Raw genomic sequence first — 18,242 nt, 5'->3', positions numbered from 1 at the left:
TTTTTTCTGTATTTGCATGTTTGTTGATTTTACAATAATTGAATTTATTCACAATAACAAATTTCATTAACTGATAATTAACTGATGCAGTGAGACATTCAGTAGTTTGTTCAATCACCATATTTTACTTGGTGGAAAAATGTTGCTGTTTAGGTGCATACAATTGCTTGGACAGGTCACATTTGAATAGCCTCTGTTCATGTTCAATAATATTAGTTCAGAACAAATACACCAATCTCTATAAAGTTGCACTGCTAGGTATTAAATATAAATGAATGATTCAACCACGAAGACCAAGGAGCTTTAAAGACAACTAAGGGATAAAGTGGATGAAAAGCACTGATCAGGAGAAAGGTACAGTATACAAAAATTGAACGTCACTGAATAGCCTTTAAAGCACAGCAAAGTTATCATTAAAAGATGGAGCATATCTCATACCACCAAGACATTTTCTACATGAGGTTTTCCTTCTAAACTGAGCAGTCTAAGACAACTTTGAAAGAGTTAAAACATAAGACTGGAGAAACATCCGAGTGTCATGGGAGCTGGGACAGTCTCCTGTGGAGTATGCAATTAAGACCCTATGCATAACGGTATAATCTGGAAGAGACTGGAGACGGATATCAGGGGAAAACACAGCAGGGTTTATTTGGGTTGACAGACAGTGGGCATTGACAGTAGTGATAGGGTGCATGGGAGGAAACGCAAAGTTGACCAAGTCCAGGCAGTTCCAAAAGGGGTAGTCAGGGCACAGTCCAAATTCCAAGAACCGGGAGATCCATCCAAGACAAAGACAATTAAAATCCAGGGAATGGGAAAAAAAGACCAGGAGCATGGAAGATAAAACCATAATGGGACAAGGCGCTCTGAGTCCCGGGCTCAGAGGTCAGGACATCTGGATGAAAGCCTATACCCTCAGGCTATCTCCAAGCTTGGTGCTAGGTTGGCTTTTGGACGTCCATCTTCCAAATCTGAGCCAGTAAGTTTGGCCGGGTTTATATAACGCAAAAGGGACTAGACACAGCTGGGAGTACTTAAACTAAAATCAATACCAAAAAAGGTAGGAGCACCCTCTACAGGCGGGATGATGACCATGATACTGAGTCAGCAATAACTTAGTTCTTCCACACAACAAGCCTTTATGACTGAGTAACAAACCCCACATAACATTTTGAATAAATTATTTAAGTGATACTGCAAACAACTACAAGCACAACGTTTTGAGAACATATGAGACAGAATTTGAACTTTTTGTGAAGAAGTGTAATGTCTGGTTCAAACTCAGCTCATCACATCCCCCAGTTAACACAATCCCTACTGTCAAGCATGGTGGTGGGCAAGATTATGTTACAGTTGGGCTTCTTATCAGCAGGAACTGAGCAGCTTATCAGAATTGAGAAGTGCAAACTAATTCTATCTGAAGTGAATCAGATAGAAAATCAATGACAAGATGTGAAAATTGCTACCCAACAGCAAACCCCAACCAATTTGATAGAGCTTGAGCACATTTACAAAGATGAATGGACAGGAATCACACCATCCTGGTATGCAAAGTTACCAATAATGTAACTGCTGCCAAAGATGCATCTTCCAAATTATTACTCTGGGAATTCAATACTTATGCAATAAACATATTTTAATATGTGTTTTTTTCTTTGCAGTTTTTTTTATTAATTTAATTACATTTAACTTCACTTATGTTCATACATGCATTAATATGTATGACTGTGTATCAATGTTTGGTTTGAGTATTCAAACAATAAAACATACAACGAATTGTATGAATAAAACATGTATGATTCAACAAAAGGTGAATGTCATTTGAAGGGGGTAAATATTGTGCATGGCACTATACATACAAGAAATCACATGCTCTGTAGGTGAAATAAGATATGCATAAACTTGTGTTTGACCTACAGCAGGAATAATAATAATGTAGATCACTCTTTCTTCTGGTCCTGGAGAGCCACATGTTTATATTTTTTTGGTTTTCATTGCAACTTAATCTTCCATTGACTTAACTGAATGAATCATTGGCTAACTTCACTTCACTTACAGTACCTCTTTTTCCAAGTCCTCAATCATTCAAGGGTTTGGGTCCCATAAGAAAATTGCAGGAACACTTACCAGAATTACCATTCAGTTCTCTACAGATCAAAGGGCATGAAGGTCAATAGTTTTATTTGTTTGATGACATTTTCCTCCAGCTTTTTCTGGAATTGTTATTCTGCCTTTGTTCTGGCCATCACATTATCTTTGCACTTGTTAGTCAGGTGGAATTCACAATCATTAGATTTGATGCCAGTCACTTTTTTAGTTTAGAAAAAAAAAATATTCACTTCAATGCATGCAACAATTTATTACAGAACATGTCATTTTTAAGGAACAATGGAAATGAACATTAAGTATTACTTTATATAAAGGTTACATAAGGTACTGTAGGGTAGGCGTTTTCAGTGTAATGTACAGTATACATGAAAACACAAAGCACAATGCTAAATAAAAAATCCAGTAGCAACGACAGATTAACACGTTGTAGAGCGTCCCGTACATGTCATTTAATGGTCTCGTTTGTAACCTTTCCTGTGTTCTTAATAAAACGCGAGTTCATATAGCACCAAGTAACTCTTTTTGATTACATTTCATAGCAAATGGCTTTGTCATAAAAAAACGTGTTTAACCCGTCTGCTTTTATGCAGTACCGTGAGTACACTTCCAGGCTGCAGTGTCTCCATACAGAGAGCACTACTTAGAATTTATGCCTTGGAGCAAATGACCAAATAAGGCACGCACACACTCTGGTGTGACGGGTCTCAGAGGTGGGGGGTGGTGCTGAACGAACAGCTCCCTGTAAATGAGGGCTTCAGTAAATAAAGCAATCAAAGACCTCTCGGCTTAGCGCACAGCTCTTCGCGCGGCACAACGTAGTCATGAACCAGCCAAGCTCTCCGTCTTCAAGATCAACATTAAAACTTTTAAAACCCGTCACTTCACCCAGACCATGAAGAGGCAAAACGTAAGGACCCTCGCTCTCATCATCTGTACCTTCACCTATTTGCTCGTTGGAGCGGCTGTTTTCGATGCCCTGGAATCTGAGCAAGAGAAAACGCAGAAGGCAAAACTGGACGGTAAAAAGGAAGAACTGATGGTTGCATATAACCTGACTCCCGAGAACTTCGATGAACTTGAAAGGGTTGTACTGCAACTGAAACCTCACAAAGCGGGAGTCCAGTGGAAATTCGCAGGATCTTTTTATTTTGCTATCACTGTGATCACAACGATAGGTAAGACCATGTTTTTTTCCTCTCTTTTATGTTTCATGGCGTTCCAAAGGAAAGGGAGAGCTTTTGCAGGAAGCTACTGTATTTTGGTGTATTTCTCATACCGTTTTCATCACAACCGTGATTATATTTTCGTGTTGAAATGTACACTTGGCACTGAATGTGTACAGAGCCCGGCTGAAGCTCTGGTACTGTAGTGTACTGTATGTGTTAGCGTTTAATTTACGAGACTCCACTGGAAGGTGATAGGGAATAATCTAATGAACTAACGCATCATTTTGTAGGATGTGTTCAAGAAACTGAAGATTATTTTAAAAAAAAAACTACAATTAAAGTGTGTTTCCTTGATGCTTTGGACAATAATTGTCAGGTATACGGTTCAAAGCTTCTAAGGCTTTTTCCAAAGCAAAGGGCTCTTTTTGTTGCATACAATAGTACTCAAGGTAATGCTGTAGTCAGATGCAAGGAATTCAACAACGACAAAAGATGTATTAGGTTTGCACTTTTGTTCTAAGTGAGACTGATCTTATCATTAATAAAATACTTGAATGGAAGATAAATCACCAGTGTCCCAGTAGCAAAGGAACAAACTCATCCGCGGTACTTTTATCTACCACTTCTTTACAGGTCGCTTAATAACAAAGATGAAAAATAAAGTAAAGGAGGGCTAAATAATATAATGGTTCAACAACGACACTTTATTTTCTAAGTAGAATGCAATACGAATGGACGATTAGAAAGCAGTTACTATTTATTGGTTTCATAGATGCCGCGTGTGGTTAACATCTGTGAATTTATCTTGCTACTCATACATTTAATAATAGACATATACAGTATATTTTAGATTTACAGTAATACCCGACTATAATCAAACCACTTTTAACAAAATCGGTATTAGCAGCGTTTTTTTTTTTCTATGGGATATAAAACTCCACAGCAACTTAACTTTACGTCAGAAATCCATCCACACATTAGTTGAAATGCAATTAAGATTCTGGATTTCCATTTTGCATTCTTTATCCAGTTTATTTCAGTTCCTGGTGCTTATTTGAACGTGTTTGGAATACCGGTCCCGAGAAATACAATAGATCCGATTTAATAAATAGCATCTCGCTTCTATAATTCTAATGCAGGAGCTGCAGATTTATAAAATATTAATGCTTTTAAGAGCAATGTCAATATGCCTATATGTTTGTGTAGTTGCGATGCCATCTATGTTTTTCGTATTAGAGAAACAGTGAAACATTTTACTGTACCTGCGCCTTTTCTAGCGGTATATTTAGAAATTAAAAAATAAATTAAAAAATTGCGCATTTTACTTTTTTGTGAGCTTCAATTCTGTTTTTCAAAGATTAATTAAAAAATAAAAATATTAGCTTAGCAGTACTTACAGTATGAGTGGAAACGAGGTTTATGAAAACATGCGCCAAAAACATATTTTAATAACTAGAGAATCAGTGTTCACACAGGAACATAGACATTATGCTGATTAAAAATTGTCCATAATATAGTCATTATGAATATTTTATCATCCACATAATAAGAGAAATAGTCAGAGTCAGTTGGTATTTTATTAAGTTGAATGTGTTATTAAACTACTGTATAAGTAGAGTTATTGATCTCCTAAGTAAAGCTGGCACAGTAGTAAAGTTACATAGACGAGTAATAACGCACAAGTATAGCATATTGTAGTATTTATATTAGTTTAAAATATTTTAATATTATGATTTAATATATGTTTTATGAAAAGGAGAGATGTTTCAGACCTTAGGATAATCACACCTGTAATTTCGTACTTTATAATTAATTGCGGATACAGTGTTAGTGTGACAAGTTACATTTGGTAAACTTGTAAAATTGATTCTTACAGTTACTTTTCTACTCTTTGTTAGTTTACCTATATCATTAACACTTTTTATATAAAGGTACCTACATTCACACCTTTTAGCTGTCTATTATATTAGTACAGTTCAGGTAAAGTACCTTGCTCTTGGGCACAAATTACTATTTCACCTGTAATTTGAACCCACAACATACTAGGAATGAGTCCAGAATCCTAACCTGTGTTCCATAATGGACACCACAGTGGAAAGCACTAGATTTAGCATTATGTGCATTCTTTAATCACCATTTCTCAACTTGTGGAGGTCAGTGACCATTTGCCTGCAGTCTGTGGGGAGTTCTCTGTACTTAACCATGTGTCATGCCCTCTACTCACCACATTCTCACATGGAAATGCGCCCGCACAAATTACACTTCAGCCCTGAGCACTTCTGCCAAACGACACCACCCCTGCAAATCGGCCAACCACGACACTTCATCAATCAACGCACCTTCTTCCTTGCTCAGTACTTAAACCCTTCTCAACCCTCTCCTCTTCACCTGGAATTGGTTGTTTGTTTACCTACCTTGCCTTAGATCATGTTTTCCTTCTTGCTCTTTGTTACTAACCATGGAACTCCCATTCGACTACGTCTACTGTCTTGACCCTTCGGATTTGGAAGCCTACTCGTTGATCTTCACCTTTTGACTCACGGAACTGCCTTTTCGACTACAACTTCAGCCTTGCCCTATTCTGGATTGGAAACCTACTCTCCTGCCCTTTTCTATGATCCTTGGAACTTGACTCGGACTTCGCCTCTCATCTAGCCCCCTAAGGTACCGCATAGGGTTCATCTTCCCGTTTCCTCAGCGGGTCAATCCTGACACTGTGATGATACAGTACGTGCTGGTACTGAATGTCTTCTGTGCATTTCCTCCTTTAATACCCCAGGACACAAGAAACCTATGCAAGCCTCCAAAATGGTTCCTAAGGATTCCATTGCCCTTCCAAAGATAAGAATGTTGTATGTTTGGTTTTTATTTACAATTTAACAATTTTGGGAATTTCTTTTAAAATAAGACACATTCTGCAGTCTTTACCTCATTTTGTCCCCAGTGTGTTACCTTAAACCTTTTTGCATTTTAAGAAATTCTACTTCTGGATCCTTGCTCTTTCATAGGAAAACTACACAGTCTTCAAGTGAAGAGCAACTAAAAAGGTTCTACACACACAAGTCACTATGTCTTATCAACTCTTCACTCTCAGTGTTGCCCAGGTGTCACTTAAGTAATCATTTCAATTCAAGTTCGGTTCCGAGACTGTTGATCTTCTAAAGTTAAGTCAATCTAGACTCCTCTCTCTCCCCGGTGGGGAGAAGGTAAACTGAAACCACATCAAGCAATGCCCCACTCCTCCAGGTAACAGCAGTTCCTGTCAGCCCTGGTTCATGGGGCTACGACTGATGGTGGTCTTCAGCAGCATAGTAACTTAATTCAGCCCCATTGAGCCTAACAAATAGAGTACCACACACCCTGCCTTTCAGCACATCAGATGCCCCCCAGTTCAGCCTAACCTATATTGTTTCAAACACTTGTAGTTGCTAGGTTAAAACTGGGTCTCTTCTCTTGCATAACCACTAATCAGTTTTCCAGGCTGGAGTCTAGACACAGACTGAAATTCTGTTCCTCCTTGTTGTTCTTATTAGCCTCTTAACTAGCTCAGAGGAGTGGCCAATTCCATGCAGAGCCTATCCTGAAAGCACCGTTCCCTCTCATGGAACTTCACTCCGCCCTAAGTGTTAACTACCCATTCAAACTAGCTGTGCCTCCTATTGCAGGTTTTTCAAATGAACAGGTGGATTTCTCACAAAGCCAACTCTCACTACCTCACCATAACATTATTTCAAAGTGTTAACAGATAACGTTTTGGCACGCTTACTCAACCTGTCAATAAATATTAAATCTTAGATAAATTAAGGTACACTAAAATAAAATGTTCTAGCATACACAGGATCTAAATTGCTCAGTTAATTCAGTTATATGTGAGTGATTTATCTGAGTATATAATTTACTGACTTGTTTCACTTATTCTACTCCTTTAAAGTCTGGTTTTAGAGCACTCAAAATCAATAGCGTTAAATCTAATCCTGTCACTTGGAAAATTATTGATGATGAGCAGTGGCTCTGCATGAAACATTTGTATACATTTGTTGCCATATACTATAACAAGAGTGTTTTGATTTTAATTGATTTACAATGTTAAAAATTGCTGTTTATGCTTGATATTTACCTCCAGTGCCATAAGTACATGTTGATGGTCATCAAGATACAGTATATTTATGAAACTGCATCTAGCTTCAGCTGCAAGTTTACTAAATAAGAGGATTTATGAGTACCATATTGATTGAATGAATACGGTCTCAAATCTTAGGAAGAAACAAATTTAAAAATGTAGAAAAATGTGCTAGAAAATTAAATAAACTTTTAAAAGGCAAAGCTTTATCCATTAGATATAAAGGCCATGACATTCTAAGTGTTCTCAATTCATCAAATAATTCATAGGATTGTGGGTTTGTTTGGTAATTTAATTTAGATGGAAAGTTAGCTATTTGAAATTCATGTGATTTTCATACAAATTATCTTAGAATTCCTGTACAGCACTATTTATATTGTACCTTTTTTGTATGTATTCTTATTTTAACCTGGTGTGTGGTATTAGTCAAAAGTAGTAGTAAGGTTGGTATGATTATCCAAGATCCAAGTGAAAGTGCACTTTGAAAACCACTCAAATGATTTATAGCATTTAAGTAGTTGGTTATAAATTACCTTTTAATTTAATACATACAAAAGAAAATATAAAAAGTAAGAAGAAAGGATACTATCACTGAGACACCTATATTTTGCATGCATAAGCTTTTGAAGACTTTTTACTTCAGGTGACAACATTTTAAAACCCTAAAATCAGACATAAGATGTTCCGTCAGAATAAGACAATTTTAGGGGAGAGGTCAGAACTGAGATGCATTTGGACAGCAGTGAGGGAAAGTACACATGAATACTGCTGGCATCATTCCTGACTTTCCACTGTTCAGCTGTTTGTCGACTAATGTAGGTGCCAAATTCACAGTCATCACAACAGAAAATGAGAAGTGGAAAGCAAACAAATTGCGAGCAAAATGGCATATTTGTATCTTCATAATAATAATAGGCATCATGAAATGAGAAATTGTTCATAATAAAGGCCAATAGTCATAATATTTATAGTCAATATGTAAAAAAAGCTACAGCTTTCTGTGGCTGGTATATAAACATTTTTGAATCATATTTACAAAATGTTCAGCAGACTATTCAGTCTTTTTCCACTATGCACTACAGTACATTAATATAACTCATGCAAAAGGAATTTTTGTCCAGTGTCTACAGCTGCAATAATCTAAACGGCTGTCAGTGATCACTGTCCTATCAAAGTAGCTCTAAACAGATATATCAAGACAAAAGGGACTGAGCTAGCATAGTTTTAGCTGTATTGTACTGGAAGTGTTTTCCAAAGAAATGTGTCAGCAAATGCATATTTGCCCTGACATCACTTAAGTGATAAAAAGCCTGGGAAACTTGGAATAGAACGTTTAGACCTTGCCATTTAAAACAATCTTCAGAGATTGAAGGTTCTTGTGTGAAAGGGTCTTTAGGGGCTCATCTGGTTAAAATCGTCAAAATACACAAATTGCAAGTAGGCTACCAAGGCCCATCTGGGTACCCACTGGGAGTGTTGCACTAGCTAGCTCTCCTAACAGACCCTGCCCATCTCCTTGGAAAGACTTTTATTTATGGAAGGAATGTTAAATGGGAAAAAATAACAAGCAATTTAAAATCATTCCCCAAACTGCAGTACTTGGCACAAGGGTGGTTTTGATAAACTGTAATGGAACTTTCACATGAAAACCTTTTGGCAGCCCTTTTTCTGTCACCTCCTGTTCTCATGTTGATCACAGTGACCACAATGCACAGAAGTATTGCGCAACACATCACATGTGTTGCCCTAGCTGCAACTATTCCCTCAAAATGAGCGATTACTTTTTTTATGATCCCACAATGCCTTGTCAATTAGCAATAAATGTGCAGTTTACTGCAACAAATGTTGCAGTGACAACCTTAAACTCACAGTCAGAGAAGAACTTTGGAAAGTAGTTTCCAAATGAAATTGCAGTATTAAGAAAGCAGTATCATGAAATGAGCCAAACTATTCATACAGTAATTCATAATTGTGTGCTTTTCTCTAATTTATTTTAGATTTTTGTGGCACTGGGTAGATGCTTTATTCATCTGGAAACTTTATACATTTCAGACAGGTTTGACAATAATTTTGTGATTAATATTCCTATAATATTTTTTATGCAGTACAGTATATAATTGAAAGCAGGGGTGAGAACAGATAAAATTGCATAACAATTGGTGTTATAAAAAGATAATAAACATGTCTACTTGTATACTGTATTTCATATGCAATACATACAAAAGCTGTGTCCTATGGCTTGAATTGATGATTAAGTGTAATGTGTTGAAATATAGCACAAGCAAAATATACAATAATGTTGGTCTGATGAAAAACAATTTCTGAGTGTTTACAATTGTATATTTAATTATTTCTCAACAAATAGAGAAAAAAGTTAAATTATATAATCTGAAACACAAATCCTGTGCTAAATGTTGCAAATTATAAAATAATGAATGGACTTCAAAGGACTAACAGGAACATGAATGCACCAGCTGTTATGTTTGGGCACAAATGCTTGATCAGGTACAAAGAGAGCACAGTGTGTAAAATAACTGGTGCTTAAAAAATGACTTGATCCCAGAGACTTTGAAAGAGAAAAAAATGGAGCGGAAATATGACAAAGCTCTTTTCATCGTGTTTAAGTGATGAAACAAAGGCAGTCTCTAGGATCTTTACAGGTAAAAATGCATAAAATCCTATAATTTAATGGTGGAAGACAGAAAAAAAGAGTTATCCAAAAACTTACTTGCCTTGAGGTGGGGATTGTTTAATTCAATAACCAAGAAATAACCGAGAAAATCTGGTTCCAGCATTAGTAACTGAAAACAGAAAAACATAAAATAGATTGTAAAATTAAGGGGTCCTTTCCGGCAAAAAAAAAGTACAGTACATGGTGAATTCAAACAGACCATTTACAGCACTCCTTTAAATAAACTTTTAGTTTTTGTTTAGGTTTTTTGATAGTTTTTTCATTCATTTTGTTTTAATTGTACTACACCTATAATAAATATAATTGCAATGCTTGTTATAAAATATATTATTACAGTTAAGTCTGAATTTGGGCACGTTTGATTTTGTTCTTTAAGAAATACTTTCCACTTTCTAATTGAGGACACCACTAATTCTCACCTCAATGCTTTTTGGGGCCTGGCTAGCAACAGGCATCTGTTTGGGCATCTGTGCCCTGTTCGAGATATATGCTCTATGTAACCCGTCGCGTACCAGGATGAATATCTTTCTACCAGCCACTATTCATCATATCCCTTAAAATTCACTAATAATTAATAATCTTTTAAATCCTTAATAAGGATAAATGAATTTGCAATGGGAATAACAGTATACGATTTTAAAATAAATGGCATTTGAAAAGCTCACTGAGAGTAAAATGACAGGAGACATTTATGTAGTCCAGATGTATCTATGGACACATGACTCATATATTTTCTAAACCGTTTGCCACACATCACTAACAGCTGTCTTCTCTTTATATTTTAGATGAAGTTGCTTAACTGCAACTATGTAAATAGTATTTTTTTCCTAATTACATTTGTTGGTATAATTGTCTTTATTTTACAGTCAATTTGGAATGCATTTCCCCCCTTTTATATGCATTCTTATGGAAAATTTGTTATTAATTTATATGTTTGATTTGCATAGCATTTAACTAATGCTTCTGCTGCATAAATTGAAAACTTTTATTACCATTATTATGATTAGTTGTAATAGCAGTAGTACTATTACTTTGTCCAATGATAGAATCATTTTACACCAGAGGTCTTCAAACACTGCTGTCAAATCGGCTTTATAGGTGTCCTTAAATTTTTCAGCTTCATGAACAGAACATAACACTTTATTATGACCAGTCGAGCAAATAATGAGTTTAAATTAGGTATTTCAGGGGGCAAATCGAATGAAAACCAAAATCCTTTTGGATCCTCAGTGCGCCTCTGTTTTCTTGTAAACTTTGAAATGTTTTAAACCTACATTCTAACTACATGCTGTACTAGGCTACAATAACTAAGCAAGGCAAACAGAACAGAATTTCATGTTCATATACAGTATATTGCTATATACGTGTGAAGAAGAAGAAATTGAATATGTCAAACAAAGAACCCATGTCAGAGAATAAAGAACATGTTATGTAAATATCTAGAGTGTGAACCACTGAAAATTAGCCAGTATGGATGTATGTCCCCTGTATTCCAGTTCTCTCATTGTCTCCTCGTGGGATGCTCGCTCTTGCTGGTACTTCCAAATCATCATCACTTGCTTTGTTCTTGCTAAATTTCAATTCACTGTAGTCTTTATATGAATACTTTCTTTCACATTATAGTTGGCTAGCCAGGTTAATGGTTGTTTTAGTGACCTTTGTTTGTCCTAGTCTGCTTTATTTAGTTAAAAACAGCGCTCATGACCCATGTCTGTAGGTTTTGAAATATTTCTGTATTCTTATTTCTATGAAGGATAAAAAAGTCAAATTTAAATTACATTTACAGTGTACTGAATATTTGGGACATACTGTTGAGGTACATACACATTAAGGATCATGCTACACTGGTGTGACTACATTCAAAGGATTAGAATAGCTAAACATTAAAAAATCTGTGTTTAAATTGCCGCTGAGTGCCATTTTGCAAATCATCCCACTGCAGTCTGCCTGATCAGGCATATGCGTCAAATCTACCACTACGTATTTAATGCTTAGGTCAAACCTGTGACTAATCATTATCATACTTTCATTTTGACTGTGTCCCCAGTTTTCATCCTGAAAAATAATGACCCCTTGATCTGGATTGTTTTCTTTTTAGATTTAGTTTGATATCTCAATTACTTAAGTCCATTATTTCTGAACATTTAAATTCCCTTGTATTTATGACATGACAACTGTGCAGTTACTGTAAATATGTGAACAACTTTCAAATAGATAAAACAAGTTAGGAATATGATATCTGAGAAAATGCACATAATAACTTCCCTGTTACGAAATGTTCCCCTTTCTACCTGGTTGTTTTTGCTAAGAAAAAGTGTGCTACAAGTTCAAATCATTCAAATAAGACATCCCTGTCAGAACCTGATTCAGATCTCTGTCTGATATGATATTTTGGCAAAAGACATTTTGATCCATAGGGATTTGCTTCAAGGGATATGAGAGCATGAGAAAATAAAACCATGTATTATACATGTCTAGAATATACAGTATTTTCAACAGAGTTGGCAATGGCAATGTTTGAACGGATTTCAGAAAAATACTTGTATACACTACTCTAACAGATAGCAGCAGCAGTATGAAGCTGGGTCATAGTTCTAGATTCATGATAAAACCTGGAAAGTTGTGGTTTTCAATCCCAGGTAAGAAACTGCTGTCGTTCCCTTGAGCAAGGTTCTTCACCCAATTTGCTACCGCCTAAAATCCAAGCTGTACAAATGAGTACAAATATTGGCTGCTTTGGATAAAAGGGGTCAGACAAATAAAATAGTAATACTGACTTTTAAAATAAAAGATGCTCATGTTAAAAATTGTAATTGCATGCTGCATAATCTCACAGTGGGGACTTTTATCCTGACAAGCCAGACAGATAGTCCATAGGTTGAATCTGAAATTACAGCACTTCATGATTGATGGCTCATTAATTTAGCCTTGAGATGTCACATTAAAATGCATTTTTACCTCTTCATCAGACTTGCTAGAATGTATAATCATAGATAACTAGATATGACCTAAGCAATTTATGGTCTGCACCTACAGTACCTCCTGTCACAACACATTTTGTGCTCCCACTGCCGATACCCAAGCCTGTTTCTCTCATGTGAGAAATTGAGATGAAAGCTGGCCACGTAACCCTGACCAATCACTTTACTTTGCTGAGATAGCACTGATAGTAACATTTTTTTGCTTGGTTATGGTGTTGTATCTTTCAGTATAGGGTAAGTTGTACATGACTCTTAAACTTTTAAACACAATTACAGAGAGAAGTATTGAACCATCTGTTAACACATTATAGCCTGTCGACTGAAGAAGCTGGAGTGTACTTTGAGTACTTTAACTAAATCAATCAATGGTCAGTCAGGTCACATTCATATTGACTTTTTTCACCACCTTTGTTGCTTACCTGTCTATTTGTGTTGTAGATATTGGATCCACACCTAACCTTCTGACCTATTGAACTGTATTCTGCTTTGCTATCGTTTTAATTTGAGTGGAGGTTGGTAGGCTTTTATACCAAGAGAGCCAAACTGAAGTCTGACGAGTCATTTTTTAATAATTTCTGCACTGAATGTACACACAATTTAAAACATACTGTACAATACACAGAAAACCATGGGTCTACTGTACAGTACACTGCTGTAAGTCTTTGGATCAGTAGGATCATCCATATATTTTGGCAATTATTTATGAAAGCAAATAAAGGAATTGAAAATATTGGGTTTGAGTAAACAAAAACACTTGCACTGTTAATTGGTTATTGCAGAGTGAAAATTCTGAGATACTAAGACCACCAGGGGGCAGCAAGGTGGTATGGCTGCTGCCAATAAACCATTGAGTCCAGACCAGTGCACCATGTGGGCGGGGTATGCATGCTTTTACTAGGTTTGTCTAGGTATTGTCTAAGTGTTCCAGTTTCTTCCCGTTTTTCAAAGTCATACAGTATTGGTTGGGTTGATTGACATTTGTATGTATGTATAATATGTATAATAGTATAGGGAGTATTTTTGGTTTTCTCCCATTGCTTTAAATATATAATTATGAACATAATCCAAAGCTGTGGATCAAGGTAATTCACTTCTTCTTTTCACTTCATCTTTAGCAGAGTAACTGATGATCTTTATTTAATTCTTAGTGCTACTGAAATGCGTCTAAAATCAGAAAGCATACGCTTTAATGATCTCAAGAGTTCAGAACATATTACCAAAGACTGAAGAAAGAAGTTTAATTAGTGTTTTATATGGCTAATACAGACAAAATGCATCTAGAATTCACACTTCGCTTTGGTAAAATGACTATGTCAATATCATTTTTCAATCTGTAGTAATTCATGCAATTACTGTGTAAATGTCATTCAATTGCTTTCTAAAATTTGTTTTAGAAATTGTATTAAAATTACACAAATTTTATTAAAGCTCTAAAATATGCCTGCATCATTAAAATATATTGTGCATAGCTGATAATTCACAATGGATATATATTACAAAAAAGTCCTCTTATTTATTTAATAGATAATGTTAGATTATCTTAATAGATAACATTAAAGTGCCTAAGATGGTACGTCAGTTCAAAGTGCTGTACAAGAAAACAAAGGAAAGAAAAATGTAAACCCAAACCAGAACAGTGAATTAATTAAAATTAAAAGCTTCACTATAAATGGGAGTTTTAAGAGGGGATTTAAAAAGTGCTGTCTAATATGTAAGATATGATGTTGGGTGCAGCAATGTAACAGAAATCACAGTCTCTAGGGGTTCAGAACTTTTTATTGGGAATCCAAAAATGTGAAGTTCAAGGAAATTGAAACAGTTGGTATGTGTTCATACATGTTAGTATTGGATTTAAATCCAAAAGATTTTAGGAAAAACAAAAGCTTGCAAGCTTTTCTGTATCAGGCTGGGAGTGTCATGTTTGGATACACATACAGTACAGGGGTTCTCATGACACTGCAATCATGAACATCAGATATGAGGATGCAACTAACAATGACCCCAAGATTCCTCACCTGAGTACTTGGACTGGTTGAAAATGTCATTATCAGTTAAATTAAGGTTGGAACATTTACCAATCAACAAAACTTCTTATCCTCTCAGGGTCTAGGTGCAAAACATTTTGTTGTATCCATTTTCTAATATTGTCTAAGCATCATGATAAGACAGTGCTTGATTGTCCAGTTTAATGCTAATATAAGTTTGGAATTTTATAGAAATTAAAACTGATGCCAAACCTATGAAGAATCTTAACCACAGGTAGCATATCGAAACTAAAAAGAACTGGTCCTAGACCCTGCGGAAAAGGTCCTAAAAGGTCCAGGTCCAAGTGGAGTAACAAAATTGCTACATGTTAAAAACTTTGTAGAGGAATGACAATTTGTTTTCTGTCAGACAATCCTTAAACCATGACAAAGCTGTTCCAATAGTACCAACAACCTCCTAGGGCATCAAAATATCATATCTGAAAGTTATAATTTCATTAATGTAGGTAATGTGTATTTTTTTTTAATTAAACTTTTGCTTAACCTGATACAGTAAGTCATTTGAGAACAAATCTTCATTTAGAATGGCAGCCTGTAGAGTACCCATTTCTATAACAAAGTATCTATTGGGGAAAATGTAAGTGAAACATGTATCAGCAGCAGCATCCTACTAGGGAAATCTAAATGTCACAATTTCCTGCAACTTCATTTTAGTACATCTTCTTGTAATATTTGAGAAATGTCATTTCCATAACTTTCTACTTCAATTCCTAAGAAATCAAGACCTCCCTGCAGACATGCAAAATATTTTTTAAAGTCACATACAGTAAATATCATTTTCTTTCCACCCAACATTACTGTTTTTTACTTGTTTAGTTCTGGCTTAGCTCGTGTAATTAATGAGCAGTGTAACACGCGTGGCACAGGTACAGAATGCCTTAATTTACTGTACGTAGCCGCAGATTACGACCTTGAGGTCCAGGTCTTTTAGAAGTGAAATAACAAAGCTGCCTGAGATTGTGTGATGATCCGAGCCTAGACTGCCTCCTCCTGCAGCTTAACAATGGTTTGTCAGCTCATCTTGCTTAAGGGTAACCTTCTTGTTCCATTTTCGTGAGGAAATGTCAGAACAACCATGACTTTTCTTGCACAGCTCATTGTGCTTAAAGGACTCAGGGCCTCATTTCTTCACATGTCTAGTTATCTAAGGCAAAATGTTTTAAGTAATATGCTGTATTTTAGCAGAAGCCAAGGAATTTAAACAGCCTTGTTAAATGTAAGTGTGCCTTCTTAATGAGAATTGTTTTTGTCTTTGAACAGAAATTAATGAAATACGAATTAAATCAAACAGATCATAGTGTTAGCTCTAAAGCTGATTGATACATTAAGTATTGAACAGTTTTGTGCTTAATATATGTCTAGTATGGGTGCTAATGTGTGGGACATACTGTATCACTGATTTTAACCAGGCAGAATAAACCTTATCTTTCTGGCAAGCATATGACACAAACATGATCAAATATATTTCTGCTTTTTATGCGATGGATCAGATGCAATATAATAAACTGCACTTAAACTACAGCTGATTGAAAGCTAAGTCTGTGCGGAACACACTTTCACTACATTTTAGATTTGCCTCAAACAGCCTTACATCTTGTTAAATTAGGACAAGAATGCAGATCATGTATAAAAATAGCAGCTGTCCATTTTTCCTGTTCTATATGCTGTACAACATAAGAAGAGCTTATGGCAATTAATCATGGAAGTGTAATAAAGACACCTTGCAAAGCCAAAGCAATTAATTTGGCTCAACTTTGAAATTTTCTGTAGCATTTACTTTTGTGTTAGTTACACAATTGATAGAAAATACACATTTGTGTGTTTAAAATAAAATGTTATTTTTTCCTGGTAAAAAAGAAAACTTTACTTACAATTATTTTAAATAATTTAATATTCATCATCATTTTAAATTATTGGAAAGTGTGTTACATTTCACAGAACACTGCTTCTGCAGTTGTTAGAGTCAGTTTTACAACATGGACTCATGCCCAGTGAAATTAGGTTCATATATCCCTTTTATTCTGTAATCCCCATTCAAACGTCCTGCTTCTTTCTTCACAGATAAAGTGTCATGTCATTGATACTCTGAAGGATGGTTTTGCCAACAGATCCTGAATTTAAACATATTTATCCATCGATTTCTTGATGAGTTTAAATGTTGCCAAAAAAGCAGTGAACATTAAAGCTATAGCTTGTTCTGACCGTAGTTACGAATCTTGGGACCCATCAGTTTGTGAAACGGTATCTACCTGCATTTCACTATCACCTGTGAGTGCATGGGACAAGGTAAAGTGATACTACTGCTAATGATGTCAGTCAGATCTCCTTCAATTCTTTTCTCATCTAACAGATGTCTGCTCCAAGCAGCTTCTGTTTCCTGAAGCACACTCAAGCAATTGGCCAACTCGCATCCATTACCATACTTATAGAAAGTATCAGATCGAGAGCTAACACAGCTGTGTGCAATATTTTGACATACAGTAGCATTGTCATACATAAGAGTTGTATTGATATCTCAGAATTTACGATTCTTGCACAATTTCATCAGATGGATGTCAATCCCTTCAGTATTTTTGTTCTCTGTCCACTGATCAGAAGTTTATTAAAAAACCTCCCTTTCCACAGACACACTCACATCTACACTACACCTCATGCAGCACGTCAAATAACTTTCAAGTGTACATGAGCCATCAGGTAGATCACACTGCTATTTGTTTGGCTTGAGCAGAAAAGCAATAGAAAAGTGATTGTCTGATCATATATCTAATTGCACCAAAGTACAGAATTTTAGAGCAATGGTGGTAGGGCTGAGACACTGAAAATTAGTGAATTGTTAATTGTATAGGCACACATACTGTACAGTACAGTAAGAACATAAAAAAGTCTGCATATATAAGGAGGCCATTCATTCCATCTACTGTAGCTTGTTTGGTTTTTAGTAGCTAATAGAGGCATATATTCCAGTCTTTTCTTGAAAGAAGTGATCGTATACTGTAGGCTTTGCCAATATACAGTAGTTGTGCTGCTTCTTCCAGACTCTACAGTCTCCCATTTAAAGAACTGCTTCCTCTTCCTGGGAATATCTTTTTTGAATTGTAATGAACAAAACTACATTTTAATTGATGTACT

General features: G+C 35.7%; 1 protein-coding gene across 1 annotated transcript in view; it reads left to right on the top strand.

The window, feature by feature from the left end:
* The first annotated feature begins 2,749 nt into the window (after nt 1-2,749).
* Nucleotides 2,750-18,242, top strand: part of kcnk3a (potassium channel, subfamily K, member 3a) — a 45,322-nt gene continuing 29,829 nt past the window's right edge. The window contains 2 exon segments of the mRNA XM_006625920.3: nt 2,750-2,999; nt 3,002-3,284. Of these exon segments, the coding sequence (XP_006625983.2) occupies nt 2,931-2,999; nt 3,002-3,284 (352 nt within the window). The 5' untranslated portion in view covers nt 2,750-2,930.

The sequence above is a fragment of the Lepisosteus oculatus genome, chromosome 2 (genome assembly GCF_040954835.1).
Source record: "Lepisosteus oculatus isolate fLepOcu1 chromosome 2, fLepOcu1.hap2, whole genome shotgun sequence".
NCBI lineage: Eukaryota > Metazoa > Chordata > Actinopteri > Semionotiformes > Lepisosteidae > Lepisosteus > Lepisosteus oculatus.
The sequence above is the reverse complement of the archived record's forward strand: the minus strand, read 5'-3'. Positions and strand labels throughout refer to the sequence as shown.